The following is a 25,057-nucleotide window of genomic DNA, read 5'->3' as shown; positions in this document are numbered from 1 at the left end:
ATCAGAGGATCCCTTTGCTGTTGCTTTTGCGATGTGTGTACCCCTGACAGCGCTCGCTTGCTTCCCCCTCCCCCCCCTCCAATGTGTGTATTTGTTATAACACCTTGGGAAGGAAAAGGGTGCTGCCTTTGCGAAGTTAGATAACTGGCCCAGTTCTTTGCTGCCGGATTGGCTGGGAGAAGCCCTGTAAAACCGCGCTGGCCAGCTGCCCGGCCCAGCCTTGGAGCCTGCAAGCTATTTCCACAATTGGCCACTTCAGAGGGGGAGGTGAAGACAGCCGGACAAACTGCATCTCTGCCGGGCTGCTTCCCTTCTTCGTTTTTTCTCAGCCGGAGTAGTTTTGCAAGGCAGCTCCAGGTGCCACCGAGCCCTTCTCGCAGCGCCCAGGCAAGTGGGGTGTAGCGCTGGTGGCCAGGCGCCTGGCCCTCCCTGAGCCGTGCTAGCAGAGTCCCGGGACAGGACATGTCAAGCTGCAACAGCCCTGGGGGCCCCACTGCCCTGGACTTCCCGGAAGTCCTGAAGTCCCTGCTGGAGTACTCCTTACCCTGGACCAACAAGATGACAGGTAGGATCGAGGGAACACATGCTGGGGTTTCTGTTTTGATTTCATTTCTCCTTCCCCTCCTTAAGTTGCAAAGTAAGAAGGGGACAGAAGACCTTGTTTGCTGCAAGCCCTTCAAGGGTGTGTTTCCCCCAAGTGTCCAAGTCAGACAGGGAGCTCTGGCACCGAGTGTGTTGTGCAGCTAGGAGGAAAACCGGCAGCAATGGATTGGTTACAAAATCAGCCAAGAGTGCTGAGCTCCTGATCCTTTTAATCTCTGTGCTCAGCTACTTCTTGGAAACCCTCAAAGCTTTGTGCACAGAGAAAGCTTGGGCACAAATCTCCATGCTGACGTAGGAGCGACTTCCAGGATTGCCATCCAGGTTGTCCCATGGTTAATAACTGCTGAGACTCCAGTTGTTGCCTCTTCCCAATCACAGACTGTCCCAGGAGCCAGGGCCGCACGGGGCAGGCTGACTCCATGCAAACTGCGTGTTTGGTGATGGCTGCAGTTGTTATCAGTGGAAAGCTGGGGTAGGGAACACAGCAACTGTGTTTCCTTTGCAAGAGTACTTCTAATACTCCTAGGTTTTCCCACTCTCTGTGCAGCATCCTAGAAAACAAATGGAAAGGACCCACCAGGAGTTTATTTCGTCTGGGCTTCTGCTGTGCTGAACACTTGGCTCTTGCTGGACCAACCACTTCTGTTACCAGGCATGCTCCAAGTGCCCATTGCACAACTCAGGGCTCTCTGATTTTGGATAGGATGCCACAGCCTTGGCAAGCTGCTTTTGGATTGTTGTGTTTTAATGTTCACTGCTGAGTGCTGGGGAGGTGTGTGGGAACACCTGGGCTCAACAAGCTCATGTCTAGGCATGAGTAAGTTGAACTTACAGAAACAAACATGCACTGAGCTCACCCGTCTGTAGGGAGTTGCTACCGGGACACACAGGCAGCTCTGCAGTCTTGAGGGGAGCATGACCCAGGAGCAAAAAAACCAGACACACAATGTGGAGAGGGACCCTGCTCTTGCTCTGGGGTCAATGGGAGAAAAGGCTGCTGCTGCTGCAGTGAGGCATTCATGGCAGGAAAGGCAGCTGCCTACACCTGCTGAAATACAGTGAGCCCTGTGGCACCTGCACAGCTCCCTGTGGAAAGAGGAAATAGAGCAAGGGGAGCTGCCATACCCTCTAAGGGGCTCATCTTGTCACATTGCTCTGCTGCTTCCACCTGTGAGCCTGGCTCTCTCCTTTGCTGAGACTTTGCCTGCTAACAGGCGTGTTTACATATCAGACAGTATGAAGCTGCATGCGGGGACTGGGACATGTTTTCTGAGCTGACTGATACCCAGGTAGAAAGCAGACCTGGCTGGGAGGAGGACTAATGGCCAAGGGAGGCTCACATGGTGCAGAACCTTGCTGTGGCTAAGCTGAAGTCTGACTGCCTCTCTGAGATCTCTGGTCTCCACAGCCAAGTGAATTGAGTTAATCCAAGGGAGGAGTGCTGGCAAGATGTATCTGTTTGGCAAGAGTTGGAGTTAGGGGGGTAGAGGGGAGATCAATGATTTGCAGAGGGAATAATTTCATCTTAACTCAGTGCGGCTTATTTGGCAGCTGAGGGAGCTGTTTTGTGGAAGCTTTCTTCCTCAGCCCTAGGACCACCCTGCCTCTCAGTATCACCTCCTGTAACCCTTAGAATTGTCCTTATTATGCCACCTCCCTCCCTAGCCCAGCGTTCCTGTTATAGCCCTCTTCCCAAGAGCTCAGTTCTCTCCTCCTGAGTCTCCATACCTATGTACCACTCATCTGGATTTGCCAGGTCTCAGGCCTCTGTCTGAAATGCGTCCTGCTATTCAAACTTCCCGGTGGGACTTGCTGTACATGTCCTGTGCCTAGCACTTGGCTGCTTCTTGCTTGCCTCCCTGCTGCATCAGAGCTAGGCTGTTCTGCATCATCTGGCCCTGACAGGACTCCCAGCAGTAACAGCCAAGGCTGCTGCATTCCTCTCCTCACATCTCATTGTCCTCCTCTGTTCCTTCTCAGCTGCAGAACAAAAGAGAAATTGTAAATATTCAGGCACATCACAGCTTAACTAAGAAGGTACAGCTGATGGTGCAGTCCCCGCTTTCTGCTGGCAGTGGCTTGAGTCCCTAATCCCCAGAGGAGGTGAGGAGAAGTTCTCAGAGCAGCCTCCCTCTGAACTGGCAGGGCAGAGCTGATGCCCAAGCAGGGTGATGTGAGAGGGAACCCACAGGAATGTTCCTCAGGAACTCCCTCCCTCCTGCCTTTGGGCCAAGCAGCTAACACTGTACAGGCTAAACCCTTTCCAAGCAAAGTCACAATCCAGTGGTGGTGCAGAACAAACCTTAGCACAGTGGAGCATGGGTGGAAATGTGCTGGAGGAAAAACATGGTCAATCTAAAGGGAAAAACCTTGGAGTAAAGGCTGCTGAGTGGTTTCAATAACCTCCATTCATATGGATGTTACCCAGCAAAGCAGCTGCCATTGAGATCTGCAGGGGGGATGTGCGCAGAGCTTGTTCCTTGAAGGAGTGCTGTACAGTACTGAGACACAGTGTCGTCCCTGGGGGGCCTCCAGCATCAACAGTGGAACAAAGCGACCATAAGAGCTGTAACTGAATGGGAAGCCTGCAGCCTGCCCTGCTTTGGCTATGTCCCCTTGCCCTGTTCCTAGAAGCTGCTCCTTCCCAACCTCACTAGGTTGTGTTCTCTGTCTACCGCCTACCACTAGTTGTTTCCCAGGCAAAAGCATCAGTGTGAGCCCACTGCCCCTTGCCAAACTGTATTTGCCACCTCTGTCATGTGTGTGGTCTGACATCTGTCTTTCATTGCCCTGTGTGAAGTGGCATCTCCCTTTCACACATGTGCTTTTTTCTTCCACCAGCTGAGCTTGGCAAGGCAGAGGGAGTGTGTGAAAGGCAAGCAGCAGCCCTGGAGCACTCCGGGCAGCAGAGCATGACCTGTTCTGCCTGCTTCTTGCAGCTGGATTTATCAGCCTTGATAAACGATGCATTAACCCACGCTATTCCAGCCTGTATTAACAAGGTGGTCCTTTGCAAGCTCCCTGTCAGGCAGCATGTGCACAGGAGTTGTGTCAGGAGTCCCACACCTGTCCCATGAAGGAGGCAGCAGATCCAGCCTCCTAGCCTATGCAAGAGAAGGTGCTAGCAGGTAGGGCAGCTCCCTGTCTGCCCAGGTGGGATGGAGACATCCCCTGGTCCTCATTGCAGTAAGGCAATGAGGGAAAGCGCCTAGCCCATGCAACTTCCAATCCATTCCTTTGCCTTGGGCACGTGTGGAAGATTTCAGATTTCAGACCTGATTTTGTGTCACAAAGACCATCGGGGTTTATTAGCAAGAGTCAAGCCAAATTGTGCCCTGTGACCAAAATGAAATGTCTGAGGTTTGCAGATGGGCAGCTGAACCAAGCAGATGCCAGAGTGTCTACCTGGGAAGTCCCTTTCCTGCTAGCCCTTATGGGGACATCTCTGCACCTGTGGCTCTGTTGGGTGCGGATAGGGCTGTCCCAGGGAGGTTGTGCACCCTTTTCCTCTCCTCACTTGCAGCACTATATGGTAGGTTTGCTGTGTCCGGCCCTTCTGCAGCAAGAGGCAGCAGCTTGCTGACAGAAGCCTGTGGCTGTAGCATCTGTCACTCCTGCAGGAGTCTATTCATTCCGCAGGAGAAGCTCCTCTGTATCTGCCTGTGCTCTTGGGGATGAACTTGGCCACATTTGCTCCCTTTGGGCTCAGCAGCTTAAATGGCAGCACGGCATTCCTGTTGATGCAACAGGGCAACTGGTTGGGAAATCGCAAGGATTGCTGCGATAGTAAAAACTTGGAGAGACCCCCCGCGCTGCCCGCTAGCAGCCCAGCCGTGGCAGCAGCCGCAGTGAGGTCCTTCTCCCGGCGAGCGTTATATAGGGCACCGCTGCGGCTGCTGCTGGCGCCATGTAGGACAGCGGGAGATTAAATCCTGGTCATGTGGGAAAGGTGATCTCGGGGTCCTAAACGGGGATATTGAAGGACCGGCTGCAGAGCTGGCACCGGCGCCGGTTCAGGAGCGGCGGGCTCCCGCCTTGCTCCCCGACGGCTGCCGCGGTTACGCGATCTCCGGGCCCGGGCCCACCGCCCTCCTGCGCGGCGCCGGTGGTCGAGCCCTAGCCGGGCCGGGGCCGGGGCAGCAGCCTGGGCCGAGGAGGGGCTCGTAAGCGCCGTACGGCACGGGCCGCCGCCAGGTCGCCTCAGGCAGCGGCGGGGGGGCTCCTGCAGCGGGCACTGCTGCTCCTCCGCCGCCCACGCGCGCGCTTCCGCCCCCCCCGCGCCTTCAGGAGCCGCTGGCGGTGACGCAACGCCGGGGGGAGGGGCGGGGGCGGGGCACGGCATGCTAATGAACCGCTGGAGCCCGCCCCTGCACGTGCCCGGGCGGGCGGAGGGCGCGTGCCCACGGCGGCCGCAGAGGAGCGGGGAGGGCGGGGCGAGCCGGCGCGGGGCCGCCCCCCAAGCGGCGTGGGCCAATCCGCGGGAGGGAGAGGGCGGGGCGGGTCCTACTTGGGCGGGCAACGCCCTGGCGCTCATGAATACTGAAGCACGCGCCAGGCGTCAGGCGGCTGCGCACGCGCCGTCGGGCTCCCGTGCGCCGTCTCGCTCCGCGCTCATCGTTGCAGACGCGTCCCGGGGAGCTGTCGTAGCCTCGCGCCGGGCGCTGCGGCCGCTGGCGACCGTTGCCGACCGTTGACAGCCCGCCCGCCAGCTCGCGGGGAGTATGCCCGGCCGCGCCGCGCACCAGGAGGCGGCGGCGGCGGCAGCAGAGCCCACTGCAGCCGGAGGCAGCGCGGGCGCCGCCGCGCAGCAGGAGCAGCGGGGCCTGGCGGGCGCCTTCCCGCTGGTGCTGAAGAAGCTGATGGAGAACCCGCCGCGGGAGGCTCGCCTAGGTGAGCGCGGGAGCGCGCGCAGGAGCGCGCGGCACCGTCTAACCTCCCCCCCCTCCCCCTCGCCCCCGTCACCCCCCCCCGCACTGTCTTCCCGCCCCGTGCCTCGGAGGGCGGGACCCGCCGGGTCACGGGAGGGGGGGGTGGGTGGCTGCGGTGTGCGCGGTGGGGAGAGGCCGCACACCCGGGCCTGGCGGCCTCCTCCGGTACGCCCCGCCATGCCCCCCGCCCCGGCTGTGCCAAGCGCCGCTAGCACGGGATCCCAGCCCGCCGGGCGGGAAGGGCTCGGCCTCGCGGGGCGGTCGCCGCTGCCCTGCGCTTCTGAGGCTTCTCTCCGCCTCAGAAGCGCAGGGCAGCGGCGGCCGCCCCGTGGGCTGGTGTGACTGGAAAATTCAGCGGCTGCGACGCCCTTTCGCCTGTATTGAGGTGCCCGCTCTGGGCAAAATAAAATGCTTCAGGTCCGAGGGATGGGGTGGAAGTCAGGAGGTGACATGCTGGTTTTATTTCCTTAGCCGCCTAAAGCCCTCCCTGCTTTTAGGTGCGTTGCGAGGAGCAGGGATGAAAAGGTTTCGCGTCTTCCTTCACCTTAATTGCTGAAAAGTTGGACGATGATATGCATATACAGCAAATCCCTTCAGATAAGGTTTGGTGATAATCCATACGGGTATGACCCACTGCCTGCACATGCCATCCTCTATAGAGTGGAGCTGACTCTCTCCCACTGATGCTTATATTCATTGCTGATGGCACACTTTTTTTTTTTTTCTTCCACCTGGCAGTATTTTTGCCTTCCTGAGTTTGATTTTGAGGAACGCTCAGGTTGACCTGCACTGCTGTAATACCCAGTGTACTGCTGTATAATAATAATAAAAAAACGTCCTTATGCTTAGGAATTTTGAGATTGAGAATCATTTTTGGAACATCAGATGATATCTAGGGTAGACCACAGTGCAAGCAGGGTTGGCAAGATTGTTCCTACTGAAGATCCTAGTTAAGATCAATTTACTTTGTATGTCTTGCGTTGCACAATACTGTGTAAATGTATCCATCTTGTGATTCTGGGTTTTTTTTTTCTTTCTGTTTAAAAAAAAAATATATGTCAGTCTCTGATAAAGGTTTTAGTTGTGTTGCTATGGTGCAGGATGCTGCAGTACATAGAATCTCAAATCTACAACATTATAGGATTTCGTAAGATATTTCTGCACCCAGTTGTTTTTAAAGGCAATAGTGCCAGCAGGAGCAGTTTAAGTTCATGTGTGGAAACCATGACGGTAGCCGACTGGGATATGCTAACTTTGCTTAGGAGTGGTTTTATGGTCCAGATTCATGTGATCTGGCCTATGGAGATGTAAAATTTTAAAATTGATATGATTTTGAGGTAGTGCATTTTTCTAAAATTAGAAACACTTGACACTTCTACTAGATGACCCCATTCCAGCTTGGGAAGGTGTTAAGCTTGATTCTCTAAAGCTTGCTAGTGAGTCCATTGTATCTTGATTACCTCTCCCCATTCATGCTGTGATGAAATTCAGATTGTTCTTACTATTAAAATTTCTCAATAAGCCTCCTTAGTGCACCTTGTTCTGTTTCACTTCATACTTTGTGGAACTTGTGCTATCTGTTTATTTTGATCTCTGATGCTATTCTTGTTTGCATATTTGCAAGACAAAAGAAAGAAGCCTTCTGTGTTTGCAGGTAGTTACTCCATATTTACTAAAGACTTGTCGGTAGAAATGTCGCTTAATTGACTTCAGAGGATCCCTGTTTATTTTCTGTTCCTTCACAGTGTAGTGACAGCCAAAATGTTAAGTAATTACTAATTTACTAAATACAGTGGTATGTTTTCAGCAAGCTTTCTGAGAAAAGACCTTATGCCTTTTGTCTGGAACGCCTGTTGACAAAAATACTATTTTCTGCCTTTATTCTGTGAGAAACTGTATCAACTAGCTGCAGTGCCCATTTATAGTCTTCACAAGCTACCTGTGGGTTTTCCAACTGCTGTAGGTAATTTGATTACCCAGTGAGCCAGGAGGCTTTCTAACCCTTCTGAGCAACAGAGGAGGACATCCCGTTCCAACTGAATGCCATCTTGAATGCCCTGCCATAAGCAATGTCTGACTGGCCTTGCTCTAAGTTCTTGTCATGTACGTTGTAGGGATTAAATAAATAAAAAAAATATTATTTAAAAAAAAAGTCCTGTGGGGTAAAGGAAGATAATATTGTGGAGCAGGAGTGCAGGCCTCTCCTATTAATAAGGAGCTGCTGCATACTCTCCAAAGGATGTCTTAATCACTGGTTGTGTGCTGCTGTGGCAGGAGGAATGCCTCAACAAACATCACAGTAATGGGCATCAGGAATACAGAACCCTATAACCTGTCTTGTTCCATTATCATAAGTGGGACTAAAGATTTATGGAGCAATTAGCCTTAGCCTGTATAGTGTTTTCAGTGTAATTTAACAATATTTTTTGATGAATGAAGGGAACTTTGTCAAAGAAGTGTTTGTTCTGTTTGTGGCTGTGATAGCACTTGACAGTTGTGGCCAAAATGACTTTTGGTCTGGGTTTGATAGATTTGTTGGGTTGGTTTTTTTTTTGAGGAAAAACCCGGATGTGGAATAAAGCTTTTTCCAGGCTGCTACTTTTGGCTACAACAGCAGTATTTCCAACAGTTCAAGAACTGGAATGCTCTGCCTAAATTACTTACCATAAAGTAGTGACCTCTCTGTTAACAGCAGATGTACAGCCTAGTTAATAGGTCACAGTAGCAGAATGAGGGGGCTAAATTGGACATGAGCTATCAGCTGCAGAAGCACAGTCCAGATTTATCAGGGTGACCTTGAATCACTGCAAATGGAGCCTCTTAGGATACTGCAGCTCTGCTGTCAGGTAATACCTGTTTACACTATAAATATCTTAAGAGAATTAATGTTTCACGTCCCTGTGCTGGGGTGGGTAGAAACTTCCCCCTCAAGACACAAGAAGTTAATTAGTGTTTATTAGATATTGTGCATCCAGCAGGATGTTATGCAGCAGAAGTAAAGATTAAATGAACTGAAAGCAAGCCAGTGGGAAAATGCCAATGCAAAAATGATCATACAAAGGTTTTATCTTTCTGTGTGTCATGTCTGAAATACATGGGCACCCAATATTCATGTTAACTTCTGCTATTTCAATTTGTTTTGGATATTGCTGTTAGAAGAAGGGGGGTGAGGGGGGAGAGAGATCGTAGCTAAACAAAGACAGCACTGGGGGGCCTAGTGCTTGCCAGTTGTCAACTTGTAGCAAAAGGGCAAAAAATTTCAGATGATCTTCACACATGAAGGAAGGATGTAATCTGGTGTGAGCCAGGGATGACAGCAAGAAGTTGGAGAGACAACAGTCTTTTGAGGTTACAGAAGGTACAGCAGGATGATGGTGCACATCTAAATGGCATTAAAAGATCTGAGAAGAGCCACATATGCCAGTGGTTTAGTCTTTTTGGCATCTACTGTCGGAAAAATATTTTTAAGCCTTATGTTTAGTCTACTAATCATTAAGGTTTCTATTCTCCTCCGTTGGAGGTGTTGTATTATATGTTGCAAAACAAAAACACTGCTGGCTTGCATGTAAATTATGCCAGTTTTAGGTGGAATGCTACTGTTTTCAAGAGTAAAAAATTGTTTCTTTTTAGTTGACATTTTGACTCGGCATTCACAAGGGTTTTTTTAATCATGTTGAGTAAAAAATAAAGTGATTTACAAAGAATTTCTTATTGACACTTGCATTTGTATTAATAAAGACATCACTAGGATATCATCCATAATCCTCAATGTGAATCAAGGTTTGCTTGAGCTGGGCACTCTGCAAACCTTGGGGAAATACACAGTCCCTGATTCACAAGTTGAATGGAAAATGGTGATTCCAATTTAGTGGGGTGTGCTTCAGTAGTCAGTGAAATCATCCTTGTAATACATAAGGTAGAGTAGATACTGTTTCTTTACTAGCTTCCAGTAGGAGCTGTTCAGAAACATTCAGGTTATTTGAATCATGACTGTTAACCTGCACATTTGCTTTGCCCAAGCAAAGGGTAGGGAAGTTGCAAAACACCCTGCAAAAAGGAGTTTATAGCAGGGATAGGCACTGAGAGATCGCGGCTCAGAGGCAGCAGTGTGAAGTGGCAAGGGGGAAGGCCAAAAGCTGCAAGGTGATGTTAGCAAAGCTCAGGTCCAGGAGCTACTGGTCCGAGTTTAACATGTTCTTTAGGTACTTGGTCTTAGTCCCCAGTCGGTGGCTGGTGAATATTTTCTCAGTTGTTTAACTGAAAATTGGTATCTTCCTTTGTATAAAATGTTCAGAGTACAGTAGATTAAAATGATAATTTACTTCATATGGCAGCACTGTTCTTTAAGCCAGAAAAAGCTCTTTCAGTCTCAGTTCCACACCAGCTAAGGCAACAGCGGAAGGAATGCCAGTTCTATCAGAATAGGTTTTTATATAAATAGGCTTTTCTGATTTAGAGCAGAGTTTTACCCTCACTCCCACCCTCGATAAAGAAATATACTGCTTTAACATATTGTAGCCGGTCTGGAAAACCCTTATGCCAGAGTATATTTTGTTGGGCTAACCTGCGGGAATACTGGAGACCCAGACTGGTCCAGTGTCCCTAGAGTCCCTGTTCCGTTGAGCTGAGTATTTGTTGGCTTCCATGGTAAGACCCAGTTTGCAGTTGGTTATGGAACCACTGGTGACCATTCGTTTTGACAGCAGTGCTGGCTCAGTGCTGGTGGTGCTAGCACTACTTTTGCAATGCCTCCTTCAGTGCTGGTAGAGCTGCATGGCTCCATGGAGAACTGTGGATCAGGAAAGTGACTTGGATATTTTTCCCCCCCTTTTTCTGCCAGCTTATTTTTATCTCTTAAATTATGTAATTATTCCATAACTTGAGTTTTCTGCTTGGATTCTGTCCCAGACAATTGTTAAGATTCGGTAGCTATGGGGAACATAGAAGCAGCCATTTTTCTGTAATATGCGCACTGTAGCACAGTAAATGGAGAAAATGTCATCAGTCTTCTGTGGCTTGGGGGTGGGATGTGGGAGTATGCCTTATTAGACATCTCCCCAAAGAGTGAAAATTGTACGTAGGTACTCTGAGCTATCTATAGCAAATAGCATTTGGAGCTATTGCTTTGTGTGGACATGCTGAGTCATTTCGGAAAGAAATGTTTCTAAAATACTGAACAATGGATATCCAGGTCTCTGATGTCCTGTGGACCTTTTGACTAATTTTCAAATTTATTCTGAAACCCCATATTCCTTTCTTGTTTGTGTCTAGATTATTCTTCTGCACCTTCTTTCTTTGTGCATAGAAAAAACTACTCTGCTTCCTTGGAGTTTTCTTAATGGCTGCCCCTGTAATCCAACTTGCGGACACTCGCTTTCGCTGTCTTCCAAGATGAGCCTGTGAAAAACAGGCTGTTGTGCAGTGAGTAGCTAATAAACTAGATGCAGTATGACATCATGCTTTGGTAAGTTATCACAGCAAAGATGCAGGCCTTCAAGGCTACTCAGATATCTGTGGTCCAGCCATCACAGGGAGTCAGAGCGTTCCATACTGAGTTACATATGAATATATGAATGTTGCCTTTCAACATCTGATTTTTCAGATCATGTCATGAGACAGAACTATAGCTCACTGAATTTCCTTTCATGGGGATTTTGTTACTCTTAAACTTTGAGCCTCTCCTGTGTTGCAGCTTGTACAGTGACCTACTTGTATCTTTCAGATAAAGAGAAGGAGAAGATAAAGCTTGAGGAAGATGAGGCAGCAGCTGCCAGCACTATGGCAGTTTCGGCTTCCCTTATGCCACCCATTTGGGACAAAACTATTCCTTACGATGGCGAGTCTTTCCACCTGGAGTACATGGATCTGGATGAGTTCCTGCTGGAGAATGGAATTCCTTCCAGCCCTACTCACCTGGATTTGAATCAGAATCCACTCTTGCCTGTGGCTGAGCTGGAAGGAAAGGAGTCTGCCAGTGTTTCCACTGGTTCTCCTGCATCATCCTCTTCCACTGCAGTTTACCAGCAATCTGAAGCAGCCTCCAGCACAGGTAGATGGAATAACATGGGGCTCTGAGGGCCTTTTGTTTTTCTTGTATTAAAAGGTGCCTCTTTAGGTCAAAGACCAGATGTGAACTTGTCAGTGTTAGCAGTGGCAGGTTAAGTAGCACAAACATGCTCAATGTAGAGCCTTAGTCTGTGTTTCAGTTCATGAAGATGCTGCTTCACCACCTCTTCTCCTCCTGGAAAAAATGATTGTCTTTGTGCGTAGTCTGCTTCTCTTTTGAAATTAGAAATGCTGAAACAGTGATGTACAGTATTTGCTTTCCTGGTATTGCCAACCTAGTGAGAAGCTGGACATGTTTCTCAGGTTATTTTACAACAGATTTGATAGTTTGTGACAAGGCATTTGTGCTATCTGGGTGACTTGGTCTGCTTGGGTGAACTTACGCTAACTTAATGTACCTCGTAAAACAATGCTTAATGGAACAACAATGAAGCAATGTTTTCATGCTAGCCTGTGAAATGTGAGAACAGACACTTGGAAAAGGTGTGTTAATGATGCAGTTTGATGTTCTGTGGTGCTTTGAAGTGGGAATGGAGGAACAAAGAAACAAAACTGTACTTAAATGGTACTAGGAAACTTCTGCTCTTCATTTGTAGTACGGAGATCTTCTCTATTAAAGAATTCAGCAGCTCAGTTTGCCCTAGATTTGGAGTGATAGCCATGATAGCCACTAAATTCACAGTACTATTTTATGAGTAGACTTTACAGAAAGCATTTTGCTCAGAGCCTCTTCGGTGAATCTGCAAAAGAAAAGCAAAATGTGGAACTTCAATAAGACATATGATGCAGCTTTTTTCTAGGTGGTATGTGGAAAAAAACCTTATTGATCACTATTTCAAATTTCACTGACATTTGCAATTCATGTGTATGAAGTTTATAAACAACAGATAAATATGACAGAGTTCATATGGACACTGTCGGTGTCAGACAGTCTGTTGGGACATTGGTTTCCATGTGGCAAAGTACAATACTGTTTGTATTTTGGCAAATCGTTGTCTGACCTTTGAATGTCCCAGTTACCAGGGTCTTGAGGCAGGCTTTTTTCTGTAAGGCTTCTATGGTATAAAACTCAGACTGATACAAGTTTCTTACTTCTTGCTCCTGTGGAAGGTGCTTCTTAAGTGTGTAAAGCATGTAGTTTTTGCCAAGGAAGTATTAGCTCTTGTCACACATCTGTTTACTTATGTCTGTCAGTTAGGCATATATTCCTAGAGTTCGTATGATAAACTGTGCTGTGTAGCTTCTATCTGTACCGGCAGCAGTACAGCACCAAGCACACCTTAGGGAAATGACAAATAATACTGTTAAATCTTGTCCACAGTAGGGCAATGAACAGAGATACCCAAGTCAGCTTAAGTCAGTTAAGTCTCTTCATCCTGCTGAATGTATTGTAACTTCTCCTGTTGTTGCCAGAGTCCCCACCACAAAATGAGAGAAATACTCCCAGCCCCATTGATCCTGACTGCGTAGAAGTTGAGGTGAATTTTAACCCTGACCCTGCTGATTTAGTGCTGTCCAGTGTGCCTGGTGGTGAGCTCTTCAATCCTCGCAAACACAAGTTTACTGAGGAGGACCTGAAACCACAACCAATGATTAAAAAAGCCAAGAAGGTCTTTGTCCCAGATGAGCAAAAGGTAACATTTATTGCTGCAAACTTCTCTAGGCCTTGATCAAAGTTTCTAACTCTTTGTCAAAACATTTTGACACATACAGCTAATGTGCTATACCTACGTGATTGGGTAGAAGCACTGCCAAGAACAGAATTGGCAAGTCAACTGCTGCTCATGTTTTGTTGGTTTGGTATCATGAGATAATTGCTGGGCAGGAGCAACTTATCATGTTGTATGCAGAAATTAGAAGTAGAAGAACTATCAAGTCGCATCCTCATCAACTGCACTTTTGAAGGCTGTTGTATGTTTGCCCAGCATTGTCTGATCCAGCTTTAAGCAGCCCAGACAATAGAACAGGTTGTTTTCTGTGGAATTTTGTTCCCAAATTGAAACTAAGTAAAGGGAGCATTTCAGATGGACAGCTTCTTAGTAGCCAAGTCTCTTAATCTCCCTAGTTCTGGCAGTGCACCTGGTTTATCCTAAAACAAGACTTGTGTAAGCATGAAATCTTACAGTACTGTGTTGCCTGCGTTTTGGTGTCAGAGCCCTGAAAACCAGTGAAGAAGAGTGTTCAATACAGCAGTCAGTGTGAATGTCATTATACAATAGAGAGGTGTCTATTTGATATAGTTAACAGGTTTGCATCTTTGTTACTTTACTTTTTGCTACAGGATGAAAAATATTGGACAAGGCGAAAGAAGAACAATGTGGCAGCAAAGCGTTCTCGTGATGCTCGGCGGTTAAAGGAGAATCAGATCACAATTCGGGCAGCCTTTCTTGAGAAAGAGAACACAGCCCTGAGGACGGAGGTTGCAGAGCTGCGCAAGGAAGTGGGACGATGCAAGAACATTGTTTCTAAATACGAGACCAGATACGGACCCTTGTAAGCACACCCCTTTTCCTTGTTAGGGCTCCTTGTTTTAGCCTCTTAGACTTCTCTGCCTTCTGTAGAGACTCCCAGAAATAAAGTTTATGGAGGCTTTGCCATTCTGCATCTACACAAAAAAAATCCCAAACAACCCAAACCCTGTTTCTGTTGGCACAAGTTGTTCAGGCCCTTTTCTGATCATTGTATTGCCTAAAATCTTAGTGTCCATATTTACAACTTTGTCTTTAACACTGATAGAGCATTTTCTGATGTCGTACAATAAACAGATTCACCTGCCTGGAGGAATAGATGTGAATCCCTCCTGAGTCGGCAGGGCTTTTGCTATCTGTTATAATCTCCATTTTAAGTGGAGAAAGAGCCTAGGAGACTCTTCTTGCTTTTTTTCTTTTTTAAACTCCTGCTCTTTTCTCCCTCTCCGTCTTGTCACCCCTCCCAGTCAAATTGTAAAACATAATTTTAAGGTATAAGTAGATGTTGCTGGGCAGCATCATTAATTCATCTCCCATTCAGAGGCACTAGAAAGTACCTGTTGTATAGGACTCTTCCTGTTGAAGAGGAATAGGGGAACCTTTAGGATGGGAAGACAGGAAGATACTCAATCTCTTTTAAAAATGGATCTATCGCGTGGTTAATGCGCAAGTGTTATGCAGACCAGAGTCAGTGCAGTGTTGATTAAAATACTGCTCAGACATCTCGGTAGGTTCTAATCCTGGATAACTTCCAGAAACCAAGGAGAGAGAACAGTAGGGGGATCTCTCGCTTTACAGATATGGACAAAATAATTTGCTCTGGGTTTTAGGCTGTGTTTCTACCACCACCCCTCCTTTTTTTTTTTTCTGAAGAGGAACTTCCCCCTTGAACTGAGAAGTAACTGAGATTTAGAAAAAGAGGTCTGGCTCATTAGGCAGAACCTTGAGTCCTGTCTGTTAAGGAATTGCCAGTACCTCATGCTTCGGAAGAAGTTTTTTTGTTTAAGAAGCAAACAGGCACTGTTACTTTACTGCACCTTACCTGTTGTACAAGAGCTTGAGAAAGAGTTTTGGTCCTTTGCCTCGTGAACACTATGGAACAAGCTATACCCTCTCTAAACATGAACAGTTTACCTCACTGTCTCCTGTGTAGCAGCATATCTGGTCTCTCCATGCCTGCTGGTTCTCTCTCCAGCAAGTTTCCTGTTTCAAAATTAGCACACAAGACGTGCCCTCTTGGAATTAATCCATTCTCAGCACCAAGCACTACTTCAACAGTATGTGGTGGTAAAAGAAAAAAAATTTTGTGGGATGTTGGGACCTTCTACATGACCTACAATTGCAAGAACCAGAAGCTTTAACGAAGTCTATGTCTAGAAGTCCTCTTAACAAGAGAAGCTATCTTAAGATAGTGGCTGTGTCAGAACTCTTAGGGTACGCTTCCTGGGCTGATATTTGTATTAGGGAGTCAATGTGGGATAGAAGATGTTTAGGCTAGTTTCCAGTTCCCCTATTGAAATCTGAAAAGTATATTTAAAAAGCGTTGGGGTTTCTTTTCTATACTAAAGACTTCTTGTCTAGTTTGTGTTTTAAACAGTGTGGAAATCGGTATGAGTTTAGACCAATTGTGTGTTGACTTCTTAAGGAAGTGAGGAGAAGCGGGGTCAGGAATCCAGAATGTTTAAAGTAAATGTATGCTTTGAACTGTCTCCCCCTCTGTTATGCTCTTAATTTGACTAGAGTGGCTCTTGATGCAGTGCTGGTCTAATTTCTTTCAAACATGCTAAAAATTGTCACCCTTTTCAGCAGGGTTTTTTTTTTTTTTCACAGGGTGGTGTGTGGTGGTGATGGTGGGAAGTATGTTATAAATAAATTGTCACACTTAACACTTTGCTTTGTTTAAAGTGACTTATCTGATTCCGAGTGATGCAACTTTAAAGACTTTTAAAAACAAAGAAACTAAAAAGCACACATGAATCGCCAGTCTTCAGAGTGCGCAGTGAAATCTATGAGGTGTCCCAACACAAACAACTGACGATGACCCTGCCTGCCTGCTTGCCTGCAAGTACCCCATCTGAACTACCCAGGGCTGGGCATGATGAAAAGTGCAAAGTCTCCTTAATTCTGTATATGGCTTTCTTATCTATCTTTCTCACTGTAACTATGAACTACAATAAGCTTACTTACTGGGGTTTTGTCAAGACTCTCAAAGTTCATGTCTCAAAGTCTGTTGACAGCCTGTGTGAATAGTGACTCTTTGGTTTGGTGCTCAAGTGGAGGACAACAGGGAGTTTTCAATGAAAGTGTTTGTATATATTAAGAACTGCTATATTTTAAGATTTTTCCCTGCAGTAGAATGAATTTTATTTAATACTGCAGCTCACTTCTGGTACAGTGTAGCGTCTTGTGGAGTACTGAGTGCAGAATTAATGACATGAGGAAAACAGTCTGCAATGTGTGAGACTTCCAGTGCAGAAAAGTACAGCAGATGTACTGAAACAATCCAGAAAGCACCACAGTGTGCCATACAAAGAGTAGTAGTAAACCTCTATCAAATGACCCCACGTAATAGTAAACCACTTCGGTTGCTTTCCTGCTCCACTGCTGTAACCTACCTTTTCCTTTGTTTCTTTTATGAAGGTTGCTTTCTTTTATGGTATCTTACTGAAACAATCTATCCTTCTGTTAACAATTTAGCAATCATGGAAAAGGTGCTAGTCTGAGCTGCTGATCCCCATGTCTCTTGGCAGTCTGAAATGACCAAATGAGTATTAGCTCTAGCAACACAATTGATATTGGCAGCCATATTAAAATTTTCTGTCTCAACTACATGAGAACTGTTTTATAAAACTGAAACAGCCAATGATTTCCCAGTTACAACAGGCAGCTTAAGTATCGAGACCCTTGTGCTGCTGTGGGAGAGTAGATGAGAGCTTGGACAGGTTGTGAGGATGTTTATTGTGTGTAGAAGATGGAGGAAGTAAGTGGAAGCTACTTTGTAAGAGTTTCATCAGTGCAACAAGGATCTACTCGTATTAAGGAAGCTTAAGAGCTAAACCTGTGTAGGAAGAAAAAGAGTATTTAATTCTTGGGAAAGTAGTACAGGGCCATGCTTGTAGCCAAAATGGAGCTTGTAAGACAGGAGTGTATTCATGCCTGGAGAGTGAGAAACAGCATACACCTCAAAAAATAATCTTGAAAAACATTCAGAAGCACAAGTGCTGGAATTATGAGGCACAACTAGTTACCAGCAAAGCTCAACACTGTCATGTTGAACGAGTATTTTGACTTTGCATTTAGCCAAGAGATTCCACCCCCAATTATAGAGCAGAAAGGCAAAGAGAAAAAGGTGCAAAGAAGCAGCTAATGTAAACTTCATTTAAAAAAAAAATAATAAAAAAGCTAGAATGCATAACCTTTGTAAAGAGCATATGTAGTTATTGACCTGTTATTTTTAATGGACCATGTTCTGAAGTCAAGAAGGTGCTTTTAGCTTTTTTGCTAGTAACAAAAGTATGAGTATATTGTTTTAATTTGGGATTTTAAAGTGATGAGATAATCTTGGGGTATTCTCTTCAAATAAATGTATAGTTTATCTCCATGTTGCTGAAATATCAGCACATATCTTACCTGTGTCAAGTATTGCTGATTTGGGCTGATATTTTTGGTCTCTACTGTTTTTTGTTGTTTTATTTTGGTGATAAAGGCTGAACCTTGGATTCCAAAAAAAAAAACCAGAAAAACAAAAAACCCACAAACCCAAACCAAACAACCAGCCCTGACAGCATGTAAACGTAGCAACTCTACTTGCATTTATCATATGTAAATTTCTAATTAGTTTTGAATGGCTGTCCTTGCAAGTCCTGCTTCCTGTTTAAATCACAGAGCTAAAGGGTATATTGTAACTGGGCGAGGAGTTGCTAGTCCTTCTTTTGGGTCTTTGCTGCCTTACTGCTTCAGGAATATCTTTTAAATACTTACATATTGTATACAGGATTTGATTTTGCAGTATGTCATGCTGTTTTAACAGCAAAATATTCCATCAGTGAGATTACTATGTGTAATTCTATTAACTTTTCACGTTGTGTTAGAAGCCTACACAATGAAAACTAACAGTGAATGTTCATTAGATACTTTTCTCAGAGAAGACTGTTGGAAAACTCTTGTGCTTCCCTGTACGACAGTGCAAATTTGCACGTTCTGGGATTCATGTGTCTACAGGTTGCAAAACTGGAAAATTGCACTTTAGAGTGAGTGCGGCTTAACTTTTGTAGTTGGAGAAATATATATTTTTTTTAAGAGGCAACATCTTTAAAGATAGATGAGAAGGTAGTAACTATTTAAAGGAGTGTAGGTATTGCCAGACAAAAAATTATGTGCAATGCTGAATTCCTTTCTCAGTTTTTGCAGTCTCAGGAATTTAATCTTACTGCTTCAGAGCTCTCTGTTCCTCTCAGAATTATTAACTATATAACCTTGTTTCTTTGACTAGGATGACAATCCTATCCGTGACAACTTGGGTGTGTTTTCATAGTGGTTGTAAGACCACCAATACTCTTTTAGCTCAATTTGAACGTGAAAAGATGCTGAATTGATGAGTTTGAAGTTCTTTAGCCTTGGAACATGCTCTGTAGAGGCCATAAGTCTGCTTGATGCCAATGTACCCCATTCCAGCCCTAAAGGGACCATCTCCAGGGGGAGAGAATAAAGGGAGTGCACCTTTCAGCATCACTGCAGGGATTGCCAGTAAAGGGAGCAGGTTTTGACACAGCTGTACGTTCATTAGGAAGTGGATTGACACAGAACAGCCATTTCACAGTACTAACTTGGAAAATACATAAACTGTTGATGAGATTTGTGGGCAATGAGTGTTGTATTCTACAGAAGAAATAGGCTATGAATAAATGATGTGCAACATTTAATACAGTGTTGCTTTCATACATAGTCTTCTAATCTACTACACAGTTACATCTCTTACAATAATGCAGTTTTGTGTTTAAAAATTCCGTAGAAGCTCAGTCTTTTGCCTGTTGCCAAGATCTGTTCCCACTGAAGCCAGTAACAAAGATCTCACTAACTCCCACAGGAAAAAGTCTTTACTCTTGCGTGGCTATCGTAAAGTTTTAGCAAGCGCTGAAGTCATTGAATGTCTTTGCTTTACTCTAGAAGGTTCTGTGCTGGGATCAGATTGGATGGATCTCAGATTGCAGTATGTAATGTTGGTAAATCAGCACTTGCTGATTTACAGTTAGTGATAGTTTTGATATTCAGATAATCTGGATTCTGCTTTTTTTTTTTTCCTTTTGCCCTGCACGGACAGGGTGAAAAAGTAGTGTGCTATAAACTTGTGCTGGGAGAAGAAATGTTGTTGGTTTGTTTTTTTTAAAAAAAAAAAGTGGATTTTTGCAGTTCTTCTAGTAACTTTTACTGTCTTTTCTGACAATTCTCCACTTCCCTGCTGTGCTTTTGAAAGTCCAAGGTGTTCTAGCTGTAAAAATCACTTCCAGTATTATCTGCAAGACTGCTACTAATTGTACTAAATTCAAGCTGGGAGGTGTAGTGAAAGGCCAGCAGCTCTAGGAATACTGTAATAAAACCACTTGGGTGGAAAACATATTTTTTTGTAGACAGCAGAAGTGAGGGACTTGCACAGAAGAGAATGTTGCTGCTTCAGCCTTATAAGCCTCCTCAGCATAGCAGGGCTTTGTTCCTTGTGATCAGATGCCTTGATTTTTAGCGGAAATGGAGGTATCTTGGATCTTTGCAAAATCCAGATAGGATTTTGTTCACCCTCGTGGTTTTAGCTGCTAAACACAAGGTGAGAAATGCAAATTTGTCTTAATGGATAGATCTTACATTTTTGGCAACCTTCATCTAAATCCATAAACAGCACAATCATTTGCTAATGCTAGTGTTTTGCCTTTGTAGCTCTACAAGACACTGGCTGGCTTTCTAGAAGTTCAGATAATTACTTTGATCTGTATATCTGCCACTGTAATATAGTGGAGATGGATAAGTTCACCATGAAAGGCTGGGAAAATGGTGGAAAGAGTAGGTTTAACTAAACTTCTGTGGAGATACTGATGGAGAAATTACAATGAGTTTATTCGTGATAACGCAGACTTGCCATACAGAATGTATTTTCTTAGTTGGATAGTATGTGATCCCCTAGTGAGCTGCTTTTGGAATGCAAAGTTCTTAAAGTTCAAGCAGCTACAGGGGAAGAAGAATTCTTTGAGGAAGATGCGTGTATAGATACTTGGCAAAGAGAGTGAAGAATGAAAGCAGAAAGAGAATAGGGATGCATGAATCTGACCTGAGCAAGATTGCTAAAACTGAAGCTTCGCTGTTTACAATTTTAGGCCAATTTGGATCCCCTCAGTTTAGCATCATACAGAAGATATGTAGTTGTTTAGGTTTTGGGCATCTCCTTTTCTTGATCTCATTTCCACAGTACAGAAGAAAGTGGAAGGAATATATGGATAGGGAAGAGGAGAGTTAATGCAGAAAGGCATGAAAAAATACCTGTTGCTTTAAATGAGGGTGCTGTTGCACTGGGACTTGACCTGCCAATGTCAACTGATAGTCCTGTGTCATGAGGAAATTACTGTCGGAGGCCCCAATATTTTAAGGCCTCAATTCTGCTGTCACTTCTGCATGGGATGAGCTCTGTGTCTGTAGAGCACCCATGTGACTTAGCAGGATCTGTTCTTGAATGTGGAGCTCTGCCCAGGCAGTCAGCTGCAGAATTGTGTCCTTAATACACGATCAGTTGTAGTTATAAGGCTGTTTATATTCAATGTAATTTGCGTGCCTGTTACATAGCCAAAACCCTTGCTACTTCATTTTCCCAACTAAGGCATGAGCAGAAGCCCTTTGCTGTACATCATCTGTTTAAAAAAAAAAAAAAAAAAAATTTAAAAAAAGTGCTTCACATATGTCTAGTAAATTAAGGCATGTGATATTGGTCTGTGGGTCTCAACAAACTTTGCTTGTGTACCTGCCTGAATGTTTTCTTAGCTCTGCAGCTATGTCTCGGTGGGAAGGTATGGTGGGATTTGTTTTCTTGAGGGGGCACAGCAGCAGCTCACATCTGTCATGCTGTGGATGACTGCTTGCTGCTGGCCAGGATCATGGATAGATGCATCCTCTGCACTTTTATGTGAAGTTGTCTGAAATATGGTGATTAACATGATTATTGGAATACTGTATTTTGTATAACGTAGAACATGTAAATACACTTTTAAAACTAATCTGTTCTATGAAGTAATAAATAAGTGCTTCCATTGTAATACCTGAATATTGTTAATGCTTCATGTAGCTTGATTTGGGATTATTTTTTTTCCTAGAGAACTACAGAAATCAAAACAAAGATTGATGTTGTGGAATTCTAGTCTAGTTGTGATGCTTTCTATCAACAAGAAATGTTTTAAAAATAATACTGAGTTACTTAAGCAGAGAAACTGGGAATTTGTGGGAATGAATTCTCTTCTAGTCTTTCTTTAACAGTGGCCACTGATTCCATTTATAACTGTAACTCTTCCCATCCCGTTAGCTGGACAGTGGATCTGTTGTTTCTGAGTAGCACTTGGAAGGTGGCAATATTAAATTATTTGTAAAGCTTAGTGATTGAGGAAAACTAAAGTTGGTTGGGGGTTTTGTGTATGTGTGTGTTTTTTAAACTATTCTCTTTTGGCTCAAACAGATCTGTCTCTACCTTTCAGCCAGACTGCAGCAAGTTGCAATGAAACACGAGTGTTGCTGAAACTCATTTGTAACCTAACCTAGATAGTCTGCATCTTTATTAGTTCTATTGTGTACATAGACGACACAAGTATCCTGTTGTGGTGTGGAGAGAGAAAGTGACCTGAGGTTTTGCTGAGTATGTGTTCACTGAATGCTGCACAGCTGGAACTTTCATCAGCTTTCATGACCTCTGCTATCTCATGTTAAAAACAACAGTGGAGTGAGAATCACAAGCAGTCTGCTAGGAAATGTGAACACTTGGGTTTTGGGGAGAAAGTGAGATTGATCTATTTGCCTTCATCTAAAGATACTAGCTTGTGATGACACTTTCTGCAGCCACAACATAACTTCTTTGTCTTTAATGCTGTACTGGTCCTCTCTGGTAATGGCTGCATCTGCAGTGTTCCATAAATGACAAAGCCACAACATCTTTTGCAGTGGGCAGAGATGGTGGCATCTCTGTAGCTTTGTTTTTTCTTCTACTTTTTTTTTTCTTCCCATCTCAGTGTCTCTAGGCTGTAAAATAGCTATGAAACAGCTAAGCATGTGTGCAGATTATTCAGAAAACTCTATCCCTGTAAAGCTTTTTCAGGGACATACAGTTTTTAACTAGGTAGATTGAGGGAACTCCTGTCTGCTATATTTGGCCTGAAATTCTGTTGCCTCTTGGGTAAAAGTTTTTTTGGTTTTTTTTTTTGCTTCAGGTGTGACACTGATCTGTCCCATTGGTTCAGTGGGATGGATGATAAATCTGCACAGTATTTATATAAGATATAAATCTGATCTTAGTTTTACTGCTTGTGAAGTTGTTTAATCTCTTGGATGTTTACTCCTTGAGGTTGTCTATATAATTCCTGTAAATGTAGCCGCTTTTTGAAGCGGTCCATCAAGTGCATTTGAGATCATCCTGACTGAAAGATTCTATAGAAGTGAAAGAGATAATAAAGATTGTAAAGCGGCTGGGTAAAATTGTATTGCCATAAACGGTTTTAATTTATATAAGGATCTTTTGTCCCAAACTGCTTATTTTGTACATAAACCTACATGCTCCTGGCAGCTGATGGTGAAAATAAAGGTGCTTAAACAGCAATCTAATGAGGAAAGGGCATTTCACTGTTGCAGAGTTGGTATTATTTTATATTTCCATTTATTACACTTTTTTAAATGTATAAACCACAGATTTGAATTCTCAAAGTCTTCGGCTTGGATTTTGTGAGTAGTTTAAATCCTCTCACCTCTCTGCTCATAACTGGTTTTTAAGAAAAAGAAAAGCTTTTGTTTAAAATGTAAAATTTTGACTGTATTAAATTCTGTTAGTACCCTTCCTTTTTAAGAAATAAAATGTATATTCCACTATGCTGAGATCCAGTAGTTTTGTTCTCTATATAGCATACTGTGCCCTGTACACCTCAACTGCCAGCGTTACACCTTCACTTTGCATTGAAGCTGGTAGATGCTAAAGCAGCTGATCACCTTTTAGGATTAGGTTCTTGCTGTGCATTTCCAGTTTGTGAACTGTTAGGTGTGCAGTTAACAGGCATACAATTCCCCACATTTTTCTTAAAAGTTAACTAATCCAGAAAATAACTTTGCAAGGTTTTGCACTTGTCCTGTAATGACTCTAGGTCGAGCTCTTTCAGGTAGGGGGAGAAATCTTGAGAACTACTAGTCAGCCACAGACACTTGGACCTTGCTTTGTCTATTACTTTGGGGCCTACAACATCCACAAAATAATCGGAATTGTTTATTTCATGGGAAGAAGTAAAGTTTAGAGTAAATAAGTTTTGACCATAAGGACAGCTTTCTCCATGCCTTTCCATTTTTTGACCTAAATCTTGGTTGGTTCCTTTGTTTGCTTTTCAAGAGCTGGTAGGAGAAGAACAATGTGGTAAGAAATGTATGTCTCCTGTATATTCACTGCATCTGACTGGAAAGCACAGCTTCCAGAGAAGGCTGTGTTCACTTTTGCTTCTTACAGTCTGTTATATTTCTACCCAAGGCTCATGCTCTCGAGGAAAATGAGTTCACTGGTGGTTCAATTTATCTGAAGGATTTTAGCGTATCTAGAAAGTGCACTTCTTTGCTTTTGTAAAAGGTTCTTTGTAAAAGGTATCTTGTATGGTTGGGGGGGCAGGCAGTAGGAAGAAAATAACATTCTAAAGAGGAGGAGGAGGGAAAGCTAGGATTTCTCATTCAGCTGCATGGACGCTCAGTGACCATTTTCTGACATTTGAGGAGGAGGTATCTAGTCCAGGTGCTAGAAGACCTATGAAAACTGGGTTGGCATTCTGTGTCTGGTCATTCAGTGGTATATTTTTGAAATGTATGTATGAAATGACTATATGCAACTTACCACAGTGGATAAATAAATAAATTCATATGGTTTTGCAGAAGGAAGAATTCAGCGTCCATTAGTTGTTTGTCTCTGGTTATCTTCCAGAGACATGGCGTGATTAGTGGCCTGGCAATTTGTGTATAAAAGCTAAAACCCTACTTATTTAGAGGGAGGGGCCTGACCTGTACCATGTACTGAAGGCCAAGGACTTGACATGACCAAAACAAGGTATCGCAGCAGAAACAGAGTGGGTACCAGGATGCGTTGGCAGTATTCTTCTGGTGTTGCATGGCCTTAACGTAGGATCAGCGGAGAATATTTGGTATCTTCCTTTTCACGATGGCAGCTGGCAACAGCACCAGTATTCATCACAAAGTGCCGCCTTCTCAGGGAACTTGTATGTTCTCTTGGGTGGGGAGCAAGTTTATAAATGTGCTAACTGCACATTATAGTACCAGTTCCCTTCAGGAAATTGTGCGGCCGTTAGTGATCTGAAAGATGGCAATGGAAGAAATGGCAACCTCTTACTCGGCCTCCTTCCTGCTGTGTGTTGGGGGGGACCTGCTGACCTTAGGACTTCAAATGCATTTCTACTCGTTTTTGTTACTCCTGGCTAACCAGATCCACAGAAGAGTGGGGAATGGATTTGTCTCCTGTTTGGTTTGTAAGTGCTGTGTAGCAACAACTGGAGTGCCTTAGCTGAGAAATGTGCAAGAGTTGCATCCACCAAACTCTTCTCAGGCTTTGCTTGCTGTTGATTGCGGTTGTTGGCTAGGCATGGCCTTTGAGAAAACTTTTTAAGTGTTTTATGTGTCTTTCAGGTGATACAATTCTGAGAAGACTGTTGAGCTTTGAGAGGCTCTGGCTGTGGGGCGACCAGGTTGCAAAAGTGGTTTCAGCTGCTACTTGCC

At 44.5% G+C, this 25,057-nt stretch overlaps 1 protein-coding gene across 4 annotated transcripts; it reads left to right on the top strand.

Annotated features, from left to right (window-relative positions):
* Positions 1-249: 249 nt before the first annotated feature.
* Positions 250-23,167, top strand: TEF (TEF transcription factor, PAR bZIP family member). Of its 4 annotated transcripts, none has more exons than XM_056340009.1 (5): positions 250-565; positions 11,254-11,580; positions 13,011-13,231; positions 13,879-14,090; positions 15,896-23,167. In XM_056340009.1, exons 1-5 carry the CDS (start codon positions 463-465, stop codon positions 15,966-15,968), a joined length of 936 nt encoding a protein of 311 aa, XP_056195984.1. In that variant the 5' UTR covers positions 250-462; the 3' UTR covers positions 15,969-23,167. The 4 variants fall into 4 exon arrangements, with proteins under 4 accessions (XP_056195984.1, XP_056195985.1, XP_056195982.1 ...); XM_056340010.1 differs by having other exon boundaries at positions 252-565; positions 15,971-23,167; XM_056340007.1 differs by lacking the exon at positions 250-565 and adding an exon at positions 5,163-5,493.
* Positions 23,168-25,057: the final 1,890 nt, after the last annotated feature.

The sequence above is a fragment of the Falco biarmicus genome, chromosome 5, assembly GCF_023638135.1.
Source record: "Falco biarmicus isolate bFalBia1 chromosome 5, bFalBia1.pri, whole genome shotgun sequence".
NCBI classification, from domain to species: Eukaryota; Metazoa; Chordata; class Aves; order Falconiformes; family Falconidae; genus Falco; species Falco biarmicus.
This window is presented reverse-complemented; position numbering and strand designations above follow the sequence as displayed.

Coding starts and splice junctions, on each gene's coding strand:
- TEF (XM_056340007.1), top strand. CDS start 5,325: ATGCCCGGCCGCGCCGCGCACCAGGAGGCGGCGGCGGCGGCAGCAGAG. Junction 5,494..11,253: donor GCCGCGGGAGGCTCGCCTAG/GTGAGCGCGGGA, acceptor TGTATCTTTCAG/ATAAAGAGAAGGAGAAGATA. Junction 11,581..13,010: donor TGAAGCAGCCTCCAGCACAG/GTAGATGGAATA, acceptor TGTTGTTGCCAG/AGTCCCCACCACAAAATGAG.